This window comes from Capra hircus, chromosome 26 (assembly GCF_001704415.2).
Source record: "Capra hircus breed San Clemente chromosome 26, ASM170441v1, whole genome shotgun sequence".
Taxonomy (NCBI): domain Eukaryota; kingdom Metazoa; phylum Chordata; class Mammalia; order Artiodactyla; family Bovidae; genus Capra; species Capra hircus.
This window is the reverse complement of record NC_030833.1, coordinates 764,913-787,210: the sequence shown is the minus strand read 5'-3', so window position 1 is coordinate 787,210 and position 22,298 is coordinate 764,913. Positions and strand designations below refer to the sequence as shown.

General features: G+C 65.1%; 1 protein-coding gene across 2 annotated transcripts in view; it reads left to right on the top strand.

Annotated features, from left to right (window-relative positions):
- INPP5A (inositol polyphosphate-5-phosphatase A) overlaps positions 1-22,298 on the top strand; it is a 150,838-nt gene that overhangs the window by 117,400 nt on the left and 11,140 nt on the right. For both annotated transcript variants that reach the window (XM_018041258.1, XM_018041259.1), the window contains exons 9-12: positions 6,947-7,031; positions 17,376-17,471; positions 17,637-17,711; positions 22,145-22,218. In XM_018041258.1, coding sequence (XP_017896747.1) covers positions 6,947-7,031; positions 17,376-17,471; positions 17,637-17,711; positions 22,145-22,218 — 330 coding nt within the window. The remainder of the gene's footprint in view (positions 1-6,946; positions 7,032-17,375; positions 17,472-17,636; positions 17,712-22,144; positions 22,219-22,298) is intronic.

Here is a 22,298-nt window from a genome sequence, read left to right as displayed (position 1 = left end):
CCTGAATGGACGCTGCCACCAAGGGGGCCCCATTCAGGGCGTTGGGAACCTCTGGGAGCATTGTCTGCGGCCGACGTGGGCGCAGAGAGGCAGTGCGGGGGTCCCGGCTCAGTCTCCCCGGAGGGCCTTGAAGGCCCGTCTCCACCTGGGGCGGGAGCCCATGCCTTGCCCCCGCCGGCCAGGCCGGGGGACCTGGGTTAAGACCGGGAGCCCCTCAGCCGTCCTTGCAGCTTTCCTGTGACTTGAAAATGATTTTAAAGTGAAAAGCTGACTTATGAAGAAAAACACCCAAGAGGAAGACTCTGGTCTGAAGTGTGTGAACTTGCAGACGTCAGAAAACAGGCTTTCCAGTGTTACTAGAGGGCAGGTTTTATGGCAAATAACAACTGATGTTTTGCGCAATAACTTCTTGCTTGAAATCTCTTGTTCTGAAAGGTTAGAAGGAGACAGACCTCTAGTTAGGGGAGCACACCAGGCTCAGAGATGCGGGGATAGCGGGGTCGGGGCCTCTGCGTGGGGTTGGGGTCCCATCCGCCTGGGGGGTGGCTCGGACCCTCCCCGGGTCTCTGGGGGGCTGCGTGCATCTTTGTACCGTGGAGGGTCCCTGTCAGGCACACAGCTACACCCTGGGGGGTAGCGTTTGGGACGTCAGCCCAGCCGCAGCGACCAGCTCACATAGCCCTTCCTGGCCTCTCCCAAGCTCTCGGCCGTGAAATGAGGTTTTTTCCGCAAGTGACAGGGCTCTTGTGTCTGCCTTTGCAGTGCGGCCCGGCCAGGTCCGCAGGAACAATCTTACATCACAACTGTGAAATCCGGGCAGAAAGCGCCCCTTTGTCCCAAGCGTCTTCTCACAGATACAGCCATTGTCACAGTGCTGAAGTTAATTTGGTCAACATTGGGACATTTAACTTTTATGTCCGGTCAAAAGAGTTGTTTCACGCTCATTTTGGGGCATTCAGAGAAATGATTGCCAGGAAAATAAAGCTGCCCGGGGCGACGCCGAGCAATTAGTTCCCAGGGAGCGGCGGCGTGACGCGGCAGCCACACAGCCGTCTTTGTGGCCCTGCGGGCGGCCATCCGTCAGCTGTCAGCCGCTCAAAGGCCCGAGTCCTGGGGCTCCTCTCCGGGCCGTTCCCAGAACTCGCCCCGCCGGCCAGCCGGCAGAAAAGAAAGCCTCTGGTCTCCAGGCAGAGGCAGGCCCCGTGCTAAGGATGCAGGTCGCCGGGACAGCCTGTGCGATGGGCCCCTGGGCGGCCGCTGTCCCCGTGTCGGAGCCCAGCGTAGACGTGGGCATCCAGGCCCGCCGGGCAGCCTCCTCGTTGGCCGGAGGACGGGTCCCCCGCGTGTTCCTGGAGTCGGGCGGGAGGGCGTGCAAGGCCCCCGGCCGTCCAGGAATGAGCCGCTGTCCTGACAGCGCGGGGCTGCGGGCCCATGCGTCACAAGAGCCGAGCGCAGCGCCAGCGGAGGCGAAGTCAGGGCCCCAGCTCAGCACACCCGGGTCGCTGTTTCTGTCTTGCTCAGACAGAGTTGAGGGTGCCGCCGGGGCCCTTGCTTGCGCTCTGAGCCCTCATCCCGCCCTCCTGTCCTGGTGCAGGGTCGTCTCTCCCCCAGGGACTCCATGCGTGCTCCGGCACGGCCGTGTGCACTCACAGCTGAGCAGCGTTGTATGTTCCCGTGGGGTGCTTGCACCGTCTGTGTTTGCGGGGTGCAGGCTTCCACGTGCGTCCTAGGTAACGTCCTGGACTGTCACGTGGACGGTGCCTGACCCCTCCCTCTGTGCCGTGTCCTGGCACCAGCACGTCCACGCTGCAGCTCAGCGCCCCTCGAGGCGGCGCCCTCTGTGCTCATCCACCTGCTGGCCTTGCTTACTTCGCCGCCATTTAGGATGCTCAAGCCCTCCTTTGCTGCTGGACTGGGGCCCTGCCAGCACGCGAGCTCAGCCAGGCTGGGCCACACGGCGGTCTGCGTCTCCCCAGGGCCCATGAGGTGCAGCCTTGCTGCCCGCGTTCGTGGACGTCGCAGGTCTGAAGGATCGGCTTCCTGAACCCCCGGTGCTTCTCTGCTGGGCTGCACGTGTGGAGCCCAGCGGCCCTGGAGGCAGGGGCATGTCTCTGCTCCTTGCCCGTGGTGCCATCCGAGCAGAAAGGCAGGTGTGATGTCACCCTGCTGTTAAAAGGGCTAGTGAGAGTGAGTGCGAGCGGGCAGCACACCCGGGAAGCCTGCGGAGGCCTGCAGCAGCCGGGCCTAGAGACGCAGACACACCGCGGGGATCTGAGAAGGGCCTGCAGCCCCCAAGGCAGCCCCGTGGCTGGGCCAGTCTGTGCACAGACGGAGTTCAGGCCAGGAGCTGGAGCAGTGTGCACATCCCTTCGGCTCTCGGAGGCCCACATCCTGGCTGGACAATGCTAGCCACCTTCTTCCGCATCCTCGGAGGACAGAAGCAGCCACGGGCCTCTTCTCTCACGGACACCTGTCCTGTTGAATCCGGGACCCCCTTCGTGACCTCATTTGACCTTAATTCTCTCCAGTACCATCTTGAGCCTGGGGCTCCAACATAGGATTGGGGTGACAGTCCACCGCCGAGCAGGCCCTCAGGCCTTGTTCCAACAGCAGAGCTCCGGCCACCAGCCGACGGAGACCAGAGGGGGGGTTTCAGGATGGGGCGCAGCCCCTGGACGCTCAGCGGCTGGCAGCGCCCTCTGTCCTGCTGCTCTGGGCCTGGCCGCCTGCTGCGCAAGACGTGCACCCCTCACGGGTCCCCAGGGCACCCAGCCCGAGAGATGCCGGCTGGGGGAGCGGGTGCAGCGGGCGGGCCCCTCGGGCCTGTGAACTGCAGGGACCTGGCAGATGCCCAGGGGTGGGTGTGTGGGGGGTGCTCGCCTGCCTGGCTCTGCTCTGTCAGCAGGAGGGTCCTTCCCCAGTTACCTGAGCCCCCCCTTCCCTGCCCCCACCTCAGGCTCCGTGTGCCGTAGCTGGCACTCCAGGGACCATCCCCAGGGCTGCGGCCCCCCCAGCCCATGCCAGGGACCATGCCCGGGGCTGAGGCCCCCGCAGCCCACGCCAGGGACCATGCCCGGGGCCGAGGCTCCCCCAGCCCATGCCAGGGACCATGCCCGGGGCTGAGGCCCCCGCAGCCCACGCCAGGGACCGTCTCTGGGGCGGAGGCCCCCCAGCCCACACCAGGGACCATGCCCGGGGCTGAGGCTCCCCCAGCCCATGCCAGGGACCATCCCCGGGGCTGCAGCCCCCCCCAGCCCACGCCAGGGAGCATCCCGGGGCTGCGGCCCCCGCAGCCAGCACGCCACACAGGGCAGAGTACACGTGCAGCCCCAAGCGTGGCTCTCAGGAAGGTCGGTCTGTTGGAGGCAGCTCAGAGGCCTGGTTGTCAGAAGCCAGGTGTTTTGCTGTTCAGGTTGTTCTATCCGAGCATGTGGCCTCCCCCAGATCCGAGACGAGCCCAGGATTGGTTTCTACCACGTTCAACAGCTAAAGCTAACAAAAGAGGGCCCCAGCGTCCCCTGGGCTGGTGGGCCTAATGCCCCCTGCCCCACCCAGCATCCAGCTGGGCTGGTGGGCCCGATGGCCCCTGCCCCGCCCAGCGTCCAGCCGGGCTGGCGGGCCGGACACCCCCTGCCTTGCCCAGTGTCCAGCCGGGCTGGCGGGCCCGACGCCCCTGCCCCGCCTGGCACCCTGCCCGCGGCCTGAGCATCACGCAGTGAGCTCCCCCGTCAGTGGAGAGAGCCTCTGTCTTCAAGGCCTAACCCATTGATTTTCGTGGCCTCTCTTGTGACTCTGCTTCTGAATTAGGCACGCGGTATTGATGTGGGCACACTTTTTAATCATAATAGCTACTGACAAGGTAATTAATTTTAAAACAACTCTTTTTCCTGCTGGTCCGAACAGCGCTATATTGAGATTAAAAGCATAGGCCTCGCCCGCTCTCCGGCAATTGCCTCGGCAGACAGCCGCTCCATCTCGCGCCCACGCTTCAGTTATTGATGGGCGTGGGCCATTACGGCGGAAAGAGCGGGGCATAGAAATATGATAAAGTTTAGGGTTTTAATGATGGAATTACACGACGAGACAGGCTGATGAAATCCGTCACCAGTCACCACGGCCGTCACGAGAGAAGCCACGGGGCCGGGTTCCAGGAAGGCTGCCCAACGCAGCCTCTCTCCCTGCAAACCCCCGAGCTTCTCAAAGTTGATTCAGTCCGATAGTAAATCTGAAATCTGTTATCTTGTGTAAAAGGAAATTACCCCCATACGGGCCCTAAACGGGCCAGTTGTTCACTTGCCTAGTGCTGTGTCGGCCGTTTACCCCACTTCCTGGTCCTGGGCCCGTCTGTCCCCTGGCGGCGACCCCCAGGCCCGTCCGTGCCCTGGTGACGAGGGCCGTCAGCTGGGTTCCCACTTCACCAGCCCTTCCGTCGCCTGCCAGCACCTTGGGCCTCCGGGGAAGCCCCGGTGGGAACCAGAGCCCACACCTGGGCTGACCCTGCACGTCTCTCCGCCCCCAGCTGTGGCCACCTCCTGCCCCAGGAGCAGGAGCGGGCCGTGGAGCCCCAGCGCCGTCCGGCCTCTTCCGGAGCACGGGGGTCCCAGAAAGTGTGGCACCCTGGCCTTTCCCACCACAGGAACAGGGCAGGTTCTTGAAAAGCAAGACTGAGCAGAAACACCGGCTGGAGAACGTGTAGGGTCTGGGGGCCCCTGCCCGTGTCCCTGCGTCTGAGCCGTGTCCGTGGCTGCGCTCACGTGTGACGGGTAAACCGACACCGCGGCGGGCCGACGCCCGAGGGCAGAGGGCTTGCCTGAGTTCAGGGCTTTTCTCGGGGACCCTGCTCCTGGGCTTCTTAGTAAGCAGAGTGGCAGGCCATCAGGACAGAGAGTGTAGGTGTGTGACGTGTCAGGTATGTCTGCGTCCTTCCTCCCGCAGATCAAGCGGAAGCTTTGCCTCAGTTCAGTTTTCCTTGAAAAGTTAATACAAAGAGGGAAAGAAAAGCGAGGCGTTTGAGTGGCATGAGGTCATGTGTTGGCGGGAGGTGGTCCCAGGTCCCTGCGGGGGTCACTGCTCGCTGCCAGTCCCCTGACCCGGGGCACTGAGGGTCGCCCCCAGGTCTCCCCTTGGAGGCAGCCCCCCTGTGCGGGGCGGGGGTCAGAGGCCAGAAGCTGGCCCTGGGGGCCTCGGGGCCTCTCCGTGGGGTGGTGGGGCTGCCCAGTGCGAGGCTGGAGGGCACGGGAAGCCCCTGTCCCCCGTCTCGTGCAGCCAGTGGGGACCCAGGGGGCTGCTGCTAGTGGGGGGCAGGTGGGGGCTTTTTAATGAGCAAGGTGGTGTTTCCCATGGGCGTTGCTCCCACCACCCACTGGACTCCGGAGGCAGGGTGGGGGCGGCCTCTTCTCCTCTCCTCTCCTGGGGAGGGTGGGCTGAGCTCGGGGCCCCCCCGGAGGTGGGCGACCTGGGGGCCAGACCCCACGTCCTGATGGGGACACCATGTAGGTTCTCTGAGGTGTGTTCTTCTGAAGGCGTTTAACAACAAAAGAAGATGAACCTTTCCAAGATGGCTCAGGTCCCCTCCTGCCGACAGTCTTTGGGTGCCGGTGGGTGAGTGGGGTAAGGGGCGAGGCTGGTCCCGGGCGCAGGGCTCCCAGGGGCCAACCCTCTGGCCTCCCCGAATTTTCATCCCTGAGGGGTGTCTGCTCCATGGAAGATTTAACTTTAACGCAAGAAGCGACATTACTGCGCATCTGCACTGTTAGTAATAATCTGTTAAAATGTGTCCTTTCTCTTCAAACTCGTATGTGTGAGAATCAATCCAGTTAAACCGGAAAACAAGACTTTTCATGGAATTCAGCAACATGATATAGCCGTTAATGTGCAAGAAAAACGTGGAAACAGCTGAGAAGATTTTTAGAAGAATTTCAGTGAGAAGCACATCTGTCCAGAAGTGCTGTTACCTAAAATGACAGGAACGGGACAGAGACGTGCAGGAAAGGAGAGTCTCTGCACGGACTGCGGAGGGGAGGACTGAGTGTTTCCTGAAGGGTTAGGATCAATCACCGCTGGAGAGACCCATGGACTCAGGTCCAGTCCTCCAGAGCAATTCCAGATGGATTAAAGGCCGCCGACTCCGCCTGGAGAGGAGCCCGCCTGGGGGAGAATGCCCAAGGCCCAGCGTGGGGCCGGGGCCGTGTTTCCTGCGAGGAACTCAAGGCCCCAGTGCAGTGCAGAGCTCACGGTGCACTTTCCAGGGAAACTCCTGAGACTCAGAGCAGGAGGCAAGGAGCCAGGCAGGAGCTGGCCGGGAGAGCGTGGGCCCAAGTGTGAGAGGAGCCGCCGCTGCTGACCTTCCCGGCTTAGGAGGACGGATGGGCGGATGGACAGGCGGAGCCGCCCACCAGGCGATGGCCTCCCGCCCAGCACCATGAAACTGGTGACGCTGCTCCTGGTCAGCTCTTCCTTCTCAGCTAACAAGTCCCTGGGAAGGGCCGTTCCGGGGGGTTGCCCTCACCCTGCACACTGGGGCCTGGTTCAGGGTAACCAGGCGGACGTTTCTGAGTTGGTCAGGGGTGAGCGGTGCTCCCTGGCCCTGCCTGCCTGTGACACGTGCTTTCTCAGAGCCCCCTGCGGGCCGAGAAGGCGCCCCCCACCCCGGGCCCAGGGGCCCCGTCTCAGTGGGGGCGTCCATGCGGCCGCAGCTGGGCATCGAGCCTGTGGGCCCGGTCACCGAGCCTCCCTTCCCTTCTGCTGGGGCGGACGTCCGTCCTGCAGGCAGTCCTGTTGGAGACGGTTCTCATCCTGCTTTGAGCCGGAGGTGACCGGTGCGGGCTTTCTTCACCCGCAAGGCCAGTGTGGCCGGGACGCCCCCCGTACTAGCCCCGTTGGCGGGATCATGGCCTCTGGGGCGCAGGGCTGCACCTCAGGGACGCCGTCCCTCTTCTCTTCCCAGGATCGTTGACCATCGGTTCGAGAAGGCGTCCTACTTTGTCTTCGGTGATTTCAACTTCCGGCTGGATTCCAAGTCCGTGGTGGAGGTAGGCCCTATGGGAGGCTCACGCGCGTTCGGTCGTGCTGTGTAAACAGCAGAGCCGGTGGTCCTCGATGGGCACATTCCCGCCCTTCCACTCGCTGGTTTGCTTACGGCAGGAATGCCCCGTGAAGAAGGCCCATGTCACAGGGGGGCCATCATGAAGCGGGGGCAGGAGGCTGCAGTGAGGACATGGCTGGCCGGCGGCTCATGCCCGGCGGCTCACGCCTGGCACCCCTGCTTCCCTGAGCACCTCCTGAGCCCTGGGGGCCTGGGTGAGGGCCGGGTTAGCAGCAGGCATTGATGCAGCCAGGTCAGACTACCAGGGAGGCGCCTGGTCCGTCAGGTCCCGGCTGGGGGAGCTGGTCCTCAGTCACCATGTTCCCCGACTCGTGGGGCTGCAGGCTGATGGCGGCGCCCACGGGGCCTCGAAGTGGGGACTCTGCCTGCCGCCCAAGGGTGGCAGATTCCCCCAGGCCCAGGCCTGGTGAGGACAACACACAGCCCGCCCAGCGTTGGCTCACCAAGCGAACGTGTGGGTGACTGTGTCCCCCGTCGTCTCCCTCTGGCCTCTCAGGTACAAATGACCCCCCCGCTTGCAGAAGGCTTCCTCTTAAATCTGAGCACTGGGGAGTGGACCAGGCCGGGGGGAGCAGGCGGGTGAGTGTGGCAAGTGGCCGTCCACTCCTCCGGCATTTTCAGATGAATGATGAAAGCCCGTGTTGGCTTAGTCAGTGGCAGGATCCACAGTCCCCCAGGCGTGCCCCTTTGAGCCCCGGGCGATGCCCGTGTGCACGCAGCCCTGGGAGACGCTTGGGCCCCGGTGCCTGCAGCCGCGCCCTCACCCGCAGAGCCTCTTCGTGGGATGAAAAGCCACATTGTCCCAACTTGGGCCCCTGGACCAGGGCATGTCTGTCTGGTACTTGGGCCTGATGAGCCTGCTGTGCCTGGAACAGCCCCTCTGCTGGCCCGAGGCCCCGTGTGAGGCCGTGGCCAGACCAGGGCTGGTGCCCGGGGGCTGCTGAGCCGGGTGCTGGGAAGGGTCAGGAGGTTTCCAGAGTGGCCTTCTCTTCCCCAGAAGGGCAGACCCCACAGAAAGGGCAGTGGCTCCAGGACTGGGCAGGACTGTCCAGGGACATGGGTGCCTGGGGGCTCTGGTGTCCGTGGGGGGCAGGGGGGCACAGTGCCAGGCCAGGGGTGGGGGCGCGTGGGCAGCTCAGTCAGGGACTGCTTACCAAGTGGGAAGTGGAGGACACAGCCCTGGGCCTGTGCAGGCGTGAGCAGGCGTGTGTGGAGCTGGGCCGACCACACACCCCCATAAAACGTGCGAGCCCTCTCCCCTCCCCAGGCCCGTCTGCCCAGTGCCGCTTTTCCTGACTCTTCGCCTTCAGACCTTGGCTTGACCTCAGGGATCTGCCTGTCACCCTAGAGGAGGGGCTTCCGCCACACAGTGACCGCGCAGATGGCCGGTGCTGGCCGGGGTCGCAAGGGCTCTGGATGGGGTCCAGGGGGCTCTGGATGGGGTCGCAGGGGGCTCTGGATGGGGTCCTGGGGGCTCTGGATGGGGTCCCGGGGGCTCTGGCCGGGGTCGCAGGGGGCTCTGGATGGGGTCGCAGGGGCTCTGGCTGGGGTCCTGGGGGCTCTGGCTGGGGTCCTGGGGGCTCTGGCTGGGGTCGCAGGGGCCTCTGGCTGGCGTCACAGGGGGCTCTGGATGGGGTCCCGGGGGCTCTGGCCGGGGTCGCAGGGGCTCTGGATGGGGTCCTGTGGGCTCTGGATGGGGTTGCAGGGGGCTCTGGATGGGGTCCTGGGGGCTCTGGCTGGGGTCGCAGGGGCCTCTGGCCGGCGTCACGGGGGGCTCTGCATGGGGTCCTGGGGGCTCTGGATGGGGTCCTGGGGGCTCTGGCTGGGGTCGCAGGGGGCTCTGGATGGGGTCCCGGGGGCTCTGGCTGGGGTTGCAGGGGCCTCTGGCCGGTGTCACAGGGGGCTCTGGCCGGCGTCACAGGGGGCTCTGGATGGGGTCCCGGGGGCTCTGGATGGGGTCCCGGGGACTCTGGCCGGGATTGCAGTGGACTCTGGATGGGGTCGCAGGGGCTCTGGATGGGGTCGCAGGGGCCTCTGGCCGGCGTCACAGGGGGCTCTGGATGGGGTCCCGGGGGCTCTGGCTGGGGTCGCAGGGGCCTCTGGCCGGTGTCACAGGGGGCTCTGGCCGGCGTCACAGGGGTCTCTGGATGGGGTCCCGGGGGCTCTGGCCGGGGGCAGGCAGGCACTGCCCACAGCAGGGCTGCCCTGTCCTGTGTGTTTGCCCCGAGCAGGCAGCCTGGCCTGCCCAGCCCAGCACCCTCGGGACATCGGGGCCCCACATTCCTGAACATGAGGGAGAGGGGGGCAAGGACCAGGCGGCTCAGCCAGAGAAGGGTCGTGAAAGCCGCGCTGCGGGAAGGAAGTGGGCCCCTCTGTGTGCAGAGGGCTGCCTGCTCTGGGCGTCTGCAGCAAGACCCTGAGCACCAGCACGCTGTTCTGAAGGCCCCCGAAGCCCCCGGGGTCTCTAAGGTCACAGGCCCTGGGTTTCAGGAGGCCCCTGGCCCCCTCCTCCTCTCCCTCCCGGAAGGCCCGGGGGTGTTCATCTCGGGCGCCTTCCCAGCTGACTCGGATGAGGAACGATCCGAAACGCTACCCTCCACACAACTCTCACCAACGGCCGAGTTTTCGGCGGAGCAGAAGCTCCTGCACAGGCCTTCCCTCCCGGCCCCGCGGGTCCCGCCCTGGCCTCCCCACCCTCAGCTTCCTTGGCCTGGCTGCCCCGGGACCTGCCCCGTGAGACAGATCCAGTGCCGGCCGGGCACCCCACCCTGCCTGCCTCTTTCCCGCGGCGACCAGGTGAGAGCGGGTGCAGGGCAGTAGCCCGGCCGCTAACAAAGCCGTAGACGCCCCGCCCGCTCGCGTTGCTTCCTTGGGCCCGTTAACAGGCAGTGACTCCGCTGTGAGCTCCAGGCCGGGCGTTCTGTGTCTTCATCAGGAGCCCCACTGACTGTGCTGCAGGCCCGTGTCCGCGGTGCTGGGGGGCCCGAGGGACCCACGTGGTGCGGGGTCTGGGGCCACGAGGGCCGAGGGGCCGCCCAGCACAGGGAGGCGGGGACCAAGGTCGCCCAGAGAGGGCACGGCCGCCGCTGAGGCTGGTGGAGCTGCCGCCCTCCTGCCAGAGCAGGCTTGCCCTTCCCGCCCGAGCTGATGCCGTTGATAACTCAGAAAACATGCTTGTGGGCACGCCGAGGTCTAAACCGTAAGCTGAAGACGACCAAGCTCTCTCTGTTGGGTTGACTTCATCCGGCAGCTTTCCTACTAAGATCTTCAACTCTCACCTGCCGTCTTAGCGTCTCGTGGACTGATGGCATCTGCTGGCCAGCGGGCCGTTTTGAAAGGATTTCTAGCTGTAGATGCCGCTTGGAGAAACTTGGAGAAACCAGAGACAGCTTCCCCAGGTTTTCCCGAAAGGCCGTTGGGCAGAGGGGAGGGCTTCCTGACGTGAGCGGCAGCGGGAGAACCAGGCACCAGGCGAGACCGCCAGGACTTCGCCGCCTCTGTGGCTGTCCCCGGGGAGCCGTGTGCGGGTGGGGGGGGCCTCTCCTTGGGGCTCACACAGCCCTGGTGAACGGGGGCTCCAGGAGGAGGGGGCAGGGCTGGGGTGCCCCGCCGAGGACTGAACCCGGGAGGTGGGCCCCTGCCCTTTGCTTCCAGACAGCAGGCACAGGGCTTGACTCAGAGCCTCCCCCGGGTGCGGGCAGCCCCAGCGGCGGGCCCCAAGAGACACCCGGGTCTGGTCTGCAGACCAGGTCGTGGGGCAGCAGAGACCACGCTGGCCTCAACCCGTGTTCCTGGAGAGGCTGGTGCCCACAGCTGGCGGGCCACCCCACAGACTGTTTCCAGATTGCCCAAGGTCAGCATAGGGCCCGAGGCGACCCCGAGCAGCCCAGAGCACACTGCAGCCCTGCCGCTAAGAAGGTCAGAGGAGACGAGGGCAGAGGACGTGGGCGCATCTTCTCACCTGGAGGTGACAGGTGGCCCCCCCAGGAGGGAAGCCCTGGTCGCCCTCTGCCAGCCCGATGAGAAGCCCGCTGGGCTGGGCTCTGGTTTCTATTGCTGATCCCCAGCCCCGGAGCAGCAGGTGCATCCTGGGGTGCCCGGGGTGTCCTGCCTGTGGGTGCTCACCCCATCAACTCCTAGGGGAGCCCCGAGGTGAGTCAGATCCTTCCCAGAGCAGCGAGGGTCCCAGGCAGCAGTGAGGCGGGGCAGCAGCTGGCTGCAGTGGGCTGCAGCGGGCAGGGCCTCTAGGAAGACTGGCCGGCCGGGGGCTCCAGGGCGAGGTGGAGCCTCTCTGGCCCTCTGCACTGCAAGGTCTCAGGCACCTTGCTGGGCACCAGCCTCAGACATGCAGAGTGGAAGGCTGTCCCCCCTGGAACTAGAGCCTCACATCTCAGATGCAAATTAATACGAACAAGCTCGCAGAGCAGAACTGAGAAGACAGTCCGGCAGTCGAGCCCGGCACGGCCGAAGCTGTGATCGAAACACACACAGAAGTAAGCGCGGTGATCACGCTCCATCTCGTGGGCTGCGCGTCCTGAACTGATCAGCGATGCTCAGCCCTGCCAGCGAGGTTGCTCAGAGACATGTTCCGTGCCTTGCGTGGTGGCAGCTGGCAGCTGGGCGCCCAGCCGGCCAGTGACAGAGAGAGACAGCAGCACCAGGCACTCCCGTCCCCGCCAGCCCGGCCGCACCCACCTGCCGCCCGTCACCACCGACAGCCCCAGTGACGGCTGCGTTTTTGGAGGCTGGCGGCAGTTTTTAACACCCGGCTGCTGGCTGCTGACAGGTACAAGCTCAGGTGCCCCCCCCAGGAACCCAGCTCCTCAGAGACTGCAGCCTTCCCAGTGCTCATGGTCCCGGGGCTCCAGGCCTCACCCCAGAAGCCAGGGCAGGTTCCCACGTGGCCGGGAGGGGCGTCGCCCCTGGTCGTCAGCCGGGCTGGCCCTTGGCAAGGCCCTGGGAGCCCACCCAGCCTGTCCACGCATCTTCTTACTCCTCTGCTTAAATATGTTCTCTGGAACTCGGGGAGGGCCTAGGAGGCGGACGTTTTTCTGCAAACTAGAGGCAGGTGGAGGATGGGGCTGGGGTCTGTCCCGGGAGGCCCTGGGGCGTCCAGCTCGGTCTCAGGAGGAGGTGGTAAGGGTCTCGCTCTCCCTCCTGCCCTGTCCTGCCCTGTCCTGCCCCCACTGCCCCGAAGGCCTGAGCCCTGCTGTCTGGGGAAGGCCGCACCAGGCGTGTGGCAGGCCCCCCGGCCGGACCCATGGCCGCCCAGTCCTGCTGGACACGAGCCCGAGCTGCTTCCTTCCAGAAAGGTCAGCTGCACTCCCCTGGTTTGCCCCACCGGCCGCATGCGGGCACTGTCCCCTCGCCGTGGGCGGCTAGGGAGTCAGCGAGCATCGTGGGGCAGAGATGAAAGGGTCTTTATGGGGGTTATTGTTCTCTTGAACAGCTGGCAGCACAGAACAAAGAGGGTGCAGGCGCCTCTGACGTGGGCATGGCTGCACAGCGGGGCCTCCGCGGACTGGCCAGCGGCCCCTGCCCGCAGGGTCCATGGCTTCGGGCCCTCAGAGTCCGAGGCTCTCAGCAATCGAGATGTCTGTCGTCCCAGGACTCAGGGCTCTGCCAGGAAAACCTCTGAAAAGATGGTGTCCACTGTGAGGGTCAGAGTGAATGGAGTGGGGTGTGAGGGGGGCGGCTCCCTCCAGATGCAGGGCGACCCCGCCCCAGTGCTCTCCGGGGAGAAGCCCGCACGGGCGCTGCTCAGCCTCCGATCCTCGGCCGTTCCGGGACAGTGCCCTCTGGCTGTCGGGCAGGCCACTGGACCCTGATAGCCGGGGATTTATCACCAGAGGCGACCCCTGCAGGTGGCGTCCCTGCCAGGCCCTTCCTGCGGCCTCACACCCCAGCCCACACCGTGGAGGAGAAAGGGGGCATGTCGCTTCCTTGTTCTCGGGGTGCCTGCTCTGGGCCCCACTTTGTGCAGCTGAGCAGTGGAAGCTGCCCAGTGACGTCGGTCTTCACAACACGAGTCCCCTCCCGGGGCCCACAACTGTGGCCCAGGCCCTTAGCCACAGACCCCCTGCCCTGGCCTCCACCAGCACATGGCCTCCTGGGCCTCAGGCCGGTCCGGCCACCCAGGGGGCCCTGCGCCCGAGCAGGCCAGGCACACCGGGGCCCCCGCCTCCTAGAAGCTGTGCGTCCACCTGCACACGTGTGCGTGCGTGTGGCGGGGAGGGAGGCTGAAAGGGCGTCCGCGAACACTGGTGGCTGGGACCCGGGCCCCCCCTGGCGGACGAGGCTGTGCCACCGTCCCTGACCCCTGGGGCCGCCGGCCATCGGCCTCGGGCATCTTGTGCTCCGTGACGCGTCAGTGCCCAGCATCGGGCCCAGAGCCCCCACAGGCTGGCCTTCGCCCTCCACCCTGAGAGGCAGGTCTGGGCAGTGGGCTCGTGGGGGCGCGGAGACCGGTCCTCCAGAGCCCAGTCCCACATGAGCAGCCGGAGCCCAGGGCCTCCGAGAAGGCCGCATGGGCACACCTGTGTCCCGGGGCTCAAGGCGGGTGGGGGCTGGGCTGCTCGGTCCCAAGGGGAACACGGAACGTCTTCCGAGGTCTGGGCCTCTCCAGCTTCGTTCCCTGCACCTGAAACGCTGCCCAGGGCAGCCGCTCCCTCCCGAGAGCGGGGCCCCGAGAGCGAGGTTGTGTCGTTCCCCAGCTGGGGCGAGGACGGGCCTCCCTGTGGAAGGGCTCCCAGATGTCAGCGGCCATGCAGTGGGCGGCCAGCCGAGGGTCCTCACGCTGTGGGCACCTCCAGCGCCCCCGGGATGGGCCTCCAGCCTCCGGGACGGGCCTCCTGTCCAAGCTCTCTCCTGCAGCCCCTCGGGCTGGCCCTGGAGCGTGCTGGCTGCTGGAGAGGGGACAGCAGCCACGGCCAGTCGGCCTCTTTGTGCCCCGGCTTTGTTTCCGATTTCACGCTATCAGAGGGTCTGCATGTTTCCTGTGTGAGGTTGTCAGGGGATGAAAGCCCCAGAGCAGGGCACACGGAGCCCACCCACCAGCCTGGCCTCTGCGGCCAGCCTCCCCCGACCCTGGACCCCGCCTGTAAGTGTCCGGAAGGGCCGGCCTGCAGCAGGGACTGCACTTTCTTCAGGCCAGTGCCTTCTTCTCCCCTGGGCGAGCAGGAGGCCCGTCCCTCAGTGACTAAACCGGCTGGAGGGGCTCGCCCGCTCTCCGCGGAGCTGGAGCTGGGGCAGGGCAGGGCATGGTGGCCCCGCGTTCTCCAGACGCACGGCTCTGTTTCGGGCAGCGGAGGGACCCCAGCTCTGCGGAGCTGTGTCCAGTCTGCGGGCCGCAGCGCGTGGCTGGCCTCCCGGGGGGGCTGCCGGCGGTCCTTCCTGCGGGTCCCCATCCAGGGTGGGGGGCACCTGAGGCCCTGCCGGGCTGGGCTTCACAACTTCAGGAAGCCGCTGTCCAGTGACTTTCTGTTCGAAGGCCAGTTTACTTTCTATTTGATGGGACATAGTTTAATCCCCGAAGGTCCTAGAAGCCGAGTGATCTGAGCAGACGAGGACCCTGTGGGCCGCCTCCCACACCCCTGACTGGGAGAGGCCTCCGGCACCAGCAGGTGGGCCCCGCCACGAGGGTGCTGGGCCCCATGGGCACGCTGGCCCCTGTCCGTGGTGAGAGCGTCCCTACCCGCCGTGTCCTCAGGGTCACACACAAGCAAAAAGAGAAGGCTCGAGGAAGGAGCTGAAGCCAGGGCCACTCCTGGGGCCAGGCTGCTTGGCGGCTGGTCTGGTTCATTTAAGCCCTTGCCCCCCTCCGGGTGTGGGGGAGCCGCCGGGAGGACCCTGAGCAGGTGCGGGGGGGGGGGGCAGTCACACCCCCCGCCCTCCGAACCTGAAACAGCCTCCCTCTGGCTCTAACACCTGATGTGGTCAGGATAAGTTGCGGACAAAAGTGTCCTCTGAGCCCAGCCCCCTTGCATGCAGTCCTGCCAGGCCCAGGGGCAGGGTGAGAGCGCTGGTCTCAGCCTGCGCAGGGCCGCGACCAGGCTCCCTGCTCCGTTAGCTCCGTCACGGTCTCCCCGACACCCCAGCCCCAGGCGTGCCCCCCTGTACACGCTGCACATTCCAGACGCCGACCGCAGGTACCCGCCTGCCTGACCTCTGTGGGTCCTTTGGAAACTTGGGGTGCAGAGGACCCCCTCCTGCGGTCCAGCATGCTGGGTGCAGACCGAAGCAGGGTCAGCAGAATCACAGCCATAACTGGGTCTAAAGCCTAGCAGGACGTCGTAAACACAGACTGCGACGCTCTTGTAACCCTGCTGTCTCCTGGAGTGCACACACGGGAGAGCCTCACCGCTTTTCCTTATCACCTAAGAACTCAGCGACTGCAGTGAGGGAACGGCTGGTGTGCCTCTGACCTCCGCACACCAAAGCTTACTGCACACTTTTCCCCAAAAGCGCTTCTCGACCTGTAATAGAGATCCCCCCAGAACAGAGACCCCCCCCCCCAGGTCAGGCTTTACTCTGACCAGGACGCTTCTGACCAGCTCCTGGCTGACCCCCAGGCGGTGGACCCCCACCCTCGGGTGCGGGGCTGGCTGTCCGCCCCTCACCCCCTCCGCCTGGCAGAGATCAGAGCGGGTTCTGTGAGGCCACGCTCATGGGCTCACCTCTTGGGGCCCGAGGAGCTCCGCTTGCACTGAAATTGGGGCCTGGGGTGGGGTTGGGGGGCGCGTTTGTGCTGGGGAGGGGAGTAGGCCAGGCCCCTCTGCAGGGGGAGCAGGCCAGCCGCGCAGCGAGAACACTGCAGGCAGCCTTTGCGGCCCCGCTGTCTTGGGGGCCGTCACGGTGCCTGTCCTCGGCAGTAGCTGCATCGCCAAGCGCCAAGCAAAACACCTGGGGCCGCGAGTGCCAGGGAGACTTCCCGCGTCACCCTCCGGGGCCTCCACACGGCCGCTGATAGCGAAACAAACCTCAGATGGTTCTTTAAAATCAGCATTTGGAGAATTTTTTTCTCCTTTGAAAAGAGGAAAATGCTCTGTAAGGCAAGCCGGAAAGGCACTGCCCCGGGCTTTCTGCTCGAGTGGTCACGGCTGCAGCTGAAAGGGGCAGCCTGGTCGCCCTGAATGAGGGGCTCCGGCGGGTGTGGGAGCGGCCGAGCGTGAGGGGCCGGCCAGGCAGATGTGTATCCGCTGGGAGCCCGTGCGAGGGGGAGAGAGAAAGCTGTTTTTTAAGAAGCTTGCAGCAGCCGCCTTTGGGCGAAGTCCGCGCGTCCCCCCCGAGTCGCCGTCTGCCTGCCAGGCCGCCCCGTTCACTGCTCCTAAGCCTCTTAGCACATTAGCATCTGGATGGCTCGGCCTCCTCGGGGGCCGGTGGGCGCGCCCAGGCAGGGTTGCTGGGGCCCTTGTTCTAATCCGGCCATTTGAAGGCGGCCAGACTGATTTGTGACACATGAGTCCAAAAGCCACTTTGGGGGCTTGACCTGATTAACTGAGTGCCCTGAATGTCAATGCCCGCCCCCCCCACAGCGCTGGCCACCTGGGCCTGAGCCCCGCGCCCCACCGCAAGGTGACTTCCCACGGGCTCCTCAGATGAACGGGTTTCTCCAAGTCGACATTAGCTGCTCTTTCGCGGCAGCCTTTCTCCTTTATCTTTTTCATAAAAACTGCGTGGACAAGAAAGAAGCGGTTCTATTGAGGTGTAACTTGCACACAAAGCAAAATCTGGCTGCGGCCCCTGGCCCCCGCAGCCTCTCTGGACCCTGCGGACGGACTTTCCCAAGGGGAGGCGCATGGCCCGAGCCCTCGCCTGGCCGTCTCCCAGCCCCTCCTGAGCGGCTCTTTCTCTCCGCTGTACGTGGGTCTGGCCAGTGCTGTGCTGCTGCCCCTGGGCCAGGCTCTGGGTTCGCCCTGACGTTGGGGAGGGGCCCTCTTTACCTTCCTGCTGTGGCCTGTCCTTGCCCCATGCCCAGGGTGGGGCAGGACCAGGTGTACCTGCTGGGAGGCCTGGCCCCCTCCCTCTGCGCCCCCCACGGCCTCTGCCTCCCAGCCACCCTCCAGGTCCTGCCTGGCTGCCCTTCACCGTCGTGGCCGTGGGGGCCTCCTGGGCCCCTGGGTCCACAGAGCAGCCTGGACAGAGGGCAGAGGGGCCGGCCGGGAGCTCGGGAGGAGTGAGCCCCCAGCCCAGCTGGACAGCGAGGACGGAGGGACCGGGTCAGGCGGCCAGGCGGCAGGTCTCCGACCTAGTTCCTCCGTGTCTTTCCCAGACTCTCTGCACAAAGGCCACGATGCAGACAGTCCGGGCTGCGGACACCAACGAAGTCGTGAAGCTGATATTCCGCGAGTCGGACAACGACCGGAAGGTGAGCACGGAGGGTGCGGCATGCGCCCTGGGGAGGGGCCCCTGCTCTGACCCGCACCCCCTCCCGTGGCCCCGCCCTGGGGAGGGGCCCCTGCTCTGACCCGCACCCCCTCCGTGGCCCCGCCCTGGGTAGGGGCCCCCTGCTCTGACGCCCCACCCCCAACAGGTGATGCTCCAGCTGGAGAAGAAGCTCTTTGACTACTTCAACCAGGAGGTTTTTCGGGACGACAACGGCACTGCGGTGAGTCCCGCCGTGGGATGTGTGGCTGGGCCCCCCCCGCTGCTCCGGGCAGTGCTGGCCCCTGGCCCTCCCATCCCTTCCGACTGGGCCCGGCCTGGTGAGCCTCTTGCCTCTGGCCAGGCCGCAGCCACCTGCCTCACTGTCTTTGACGGGCAGCGTGGCCCATAGTCCTGGGGACCCCCCAGGTGAGAGGCAGAGGGCTGACAGCTTTGGGTGCAGACCCTCTGTTCAGGGCCCACCCACTGAGGCCTGGGCTTCCTTTGGAAAGAGGAGAGACTGTCTTGAGAACTTGAGGGACATCCTGTGCCACCAACCCCGTGAGTGTGTGTGTGTGTGTAGTGAACCACGTGTGTGTGTGCAGAGTGAAGTACACGTGTGCAGTGATGTGCACACGTGTGTGCAGAGAAGTACACGTGTGTGTGTGCATGTGTAAAGTGAAGTGCATGTGAACAGACCCCTGCAGCTCACACACCCCCCCCCGCCCCACCCCATGAGCAGGTCCCTGCACAGATTGCCTGCACACGGGCCACGGGAGGGCTGGGCTAGGGGCTGCCCCACGGTGTGAACGTCAGCTGGACCTGCTTTGACCCGTTCCTCTGGCGCCTATGTGTTATCAGCAGGTTAGCCACGCCTGCAGACAGCCTCCCCCACCCAGGTGTGCCCTGTGCCCCCCACTTCCTGAGACCCTGGCTGCTCCCCCGACCCTGGTGAGGCACTGTCTATACCACGGTCCCCACTTTTAGCTCCCAGTCACCCCACCAAGACCCCTGTGGCCTCTCAGGGCCGGCTCCATCCCAAAGGCCAGAACCGTGTGCAGATTCAGGTCCTGTCTGTCCCTCCACCCCCGCTCAGCCCTCTCTGCTCTGGGCGCCCTGGGCAGCCCAGTCACCCTCGGACTCTGGGCAGCACCTCTGCATCACATCTCCTCAGGCCCCACGGGGGCTCTGTGCCTCCCTGAGCAGGGTCCACCGTCTGCACCCAGAGGGGGGCACATCTGTCTGGATGGGGGACTGTCCAGCTGTCCGGCAGACCCTGCCAGTCCCAAGTCCCTGCACAGAGCCCCCCCGCCCTGCCTGCCCGCCCCTGGGAAGCCCCCATCACCCGCCGGGACCCCTTACCTCTCATGTCCGTTCACTTTGGGGCCTGGACTCTCCACCACCTAGTCTGCCGGCCTAGCCCCTGCCCCTGCCTCCTTCCTGCACCCCAGCCCCTCCGTTCCCTCCTGGCCTAGAGCTCAGCCAGGCCCAGTCACACGGCCATCTGCTCAGGCCCAGCTTTGAGCCCACTGTGGGGGGCCCAGCCCTCTTCTGTGAGGCCACCTCCCCCACCGCACGGGTGCACCCCGGCCCCAGGTGCTCCCGAGCCGCAGAGCCACCCACCTGGTGTCCTTGGACACTCAACCCACAGCCTGTGCGCAGCTGGCTCCCCGGGGACCCTCGGGGCCCAGGGAGGTGGGCTCCTCCTGCGTCTCACAGCGTGGGGGGTGGGCAGAGGCAAGGTGCCCCTGGGCCCAGAGCCCCGCTGGCCTCCCTTACTGCCTGGGAAGCATGTCACCACCTGGAAACGACAGACGTCAGCTTAGACGTAATTTTTACTTCCGTATTAATTTACCCTGTGAAACTGTGCTCTTTCAATGTGGAGGAAAATGAATCTGAATATCTGGGAGAAGTTTGAGTCTGCCCCTAGGATGAAAGGATATGATGGAGGTGAAGCAGAGATGAGGCCTCCACGAGGGTTTCTGGGGGGCCCCTGGGCCCCCTGGTCTCGGGTCAGGAAGCTCGGGAGCGGAGGCCTCACGCCTCCCGGTGCAGGGCCGGCTCCACAGTAACTGCAGCCCCCTCCAGTGTTCTTGCCTGGAGACTCCCAGGGACGGGGGAGCCTGGTGGGCTGCCATCTGTGGGGTCGCACAGAGTCGGACACGCCTGACGCGACTCAGCAGCAGCAGCAGGAGGAGGCAGGCATGCAGGCCCCCAGGGGCCCCCGGACAAGCGCTCACCTTCAGGGTGAGACGCCCACCAGGATGGATGTGCAGCTCAGCCGCGGCCCCGGGTCCATCGCATCCTTGATCAACCACTGGTCTTGTTCCCGCCTGACAGAAATTTAATTCAAGTTGGCTCTGAAAATAATTATTGTATTTTAAGAGTAGTAATCATCGGCCGGGACATGATTGACTGTGTCCATGCCTATTGACTTTTTCTATGATTTATAGCTTTGTTTAGTCGATATTCCCATCGAAATTGTATAATTAATTATAAGTGTGGCTGTCAGGGCGGCAGGATGGAGTGCCCTGGTGAGGATTTGGAGAGATTAAATTCTCCGCGGCTGTCCCAGGGCAGGCGCGGGAGTGTTCCCGGCGCTCGGCCCGTCGGATGGAGATGTTTTCTCTGTGTGTAGCACCTGCTCCGGCTCCGCCGCATCGATTTTCCAGCCTCTCCCCTTCATCAGCGCCGCACCTCTGCAGCAGCAGAGGAAGGTGCTTGGCCCAGACCGTGCCTGACGGATACGGCCGGCCGGCCGCTTCATCATTGTCTGCACACGCCCTGCGCTGCTCCTCCCTTGGTAATCCAGAAGAATGTTTAGGATACGTGTGAAATTGGTTATCAGGATGTGAAAAATCTCAGAGATATAGATTACCATTTCAACAGAAATGCAATACTATTCCTGAAACACGGTGTGCCGGCCTCCCGTGGACGCGGGGCAGGGAGCCCTCCACGGTAGCGAGAGTCCAAGAGGTCAGATCACGGAATGCTTGATAAAAATTCTGAGACTGTTTAAGGAATCAGAGAAAGAATCAGAAACACAAACACCATACGCTCAAGAATCCAGGCAGACGAAGACACACAAGCTGCTCTCGCAGCAGCCAGGGAATGGAGAGTGCCCCCCCAGGGAGCAGAGTGTCCAGACGGACGGAGCGGGCCGGGCATGGTGCTCGTGTGGTGGGCTGTGGGCGGGACACGGGACGGACGCTTGGAGCTGGCGGGGGTGGAAGGCGTGGTCTTCAAGAGCTGGGGGCGCCACGACTGAGAGCAACCCCAGCGCCAGACCCCCCACGAGAGGACGCTGGCGGCGGGCCTCCAGGGACGATGAGCCACGATGCTGGCGGACTCCGTGGGGGTCAGGGCCGTCCTCCTGAGCTACGAAGGCTGAGCATTCATGCTCGGGAGGCTGTGGATGACACGCTTGCCGTCTCCCTGTGGGGGTGCATCCTTCGAGCGTGCTGTGAGGGTGTCTCCCGGCACACGTGTGCACACCTGTGTGAACTCAGAGCTGGTCCGGGCCCCACGCTCATGCTTCGCCCTCCCTGGAGACTTGTTCCCCACCCCAGACACCCTGAAACACCAACTCCGGAACCTTCCAGAAGTCATTTGGCCCAGGCTGCTCCCTGGAGGTGGGGGCAGGAGGCTGCTTGTGCCTGGGAGCTGAGGGGCTCTGGCCCTGCCCCACACAGCCCCCACCCTGAACCTCCCCTCCCCCCAAACCCTCTCTGCACCCCACTTCTGGCCCTGCACGTCTGGGCCCCCAGCAGGGCCATCATGGGTGCTGAGTGGGGCGAGCTTTGCCACTGGTGCCTCTGAGCAGACGTGGCCTCACGGTGGCAGCCGTGGGACCCAGCCTCCAGCCTCACCAGGCAGGGTCGGCGCTTGGTGGCCACTGGGATCAGGTGGCTGTGTCTGAAGCGTCCTGTTTGTGCAAAAGGAGCCTCGGTCCCCCCACCCCAGTAAAACCCCCAGGAGCTCCTGCCGGGAGGTGTTCGGCCTGCTTCCCTCTGACTCACCCGAGAGCGGCCCGGCTGAGGGCTGGCCTGCTGCCCGCGGGCTCTGCGGGTAGCCCCCTGTGGGGGCTCAGGTGGAGCCTGGTGCCCAGGGTTGCTGTGCACACACGGCGTGCGGATCTCAGGGCTGAGATGGCGGGAGGTGAGGGGGCCGAGTGGCCTCGGGCCTGTGCAATGCCACGCTCCCCCACGCTGCCGAGGGCATAAGCGGTGACCACGTGCCCAGGGCACATGTGGCCACAGGGCCTGCCTCCTGGAGGCGCAGTGCCCGTGGACACGGCTCTGAGAAGCCCACCAGGCCAGTGCCATTTGTCCTCCTCCAGGCGAGGCCTGTGCCCGAGAGTGCAGCTCCACTGGGGCGGAACAGTGTCCCTGCGGCTGGACCCTGCCTTTGGGCAAGGGCACCTCGGAGTGACTCCAGAGTGGCTGTGGCCGCACCCTGCGCGCTCAGTGGGGCGAGGTGGCCCCGGCTGGTCAGCACCGGGCCTCACCCTGGGGCCTGCAGGACCGTCCGGCCACACGCCTGGGCAGCCCTCACTCATGGCCCAGGTGGTGTGCAAGGCAGGTGCTGGGGTCCGAAGTCACGGTGTCCCTGCCCAGGCTGGCCGCTGCCCCCAGGAGTGCAAGCCCAAGTGACCCTTATCTTCTTTCTTTTCCTCAGCTCTTAGAATTCGACAAAGAGCTGTCTGTGTTTAAGGACAGACTGCATGAACTGGACATCTCGTTCCCTCCCAGGTAAGGACCGCCCACTTGCTGGCCCAGAGGGAACCTCCCGTCCTGCTTCTGTGCCCCCCGTGCCTCCTCCCGCCCCCTCC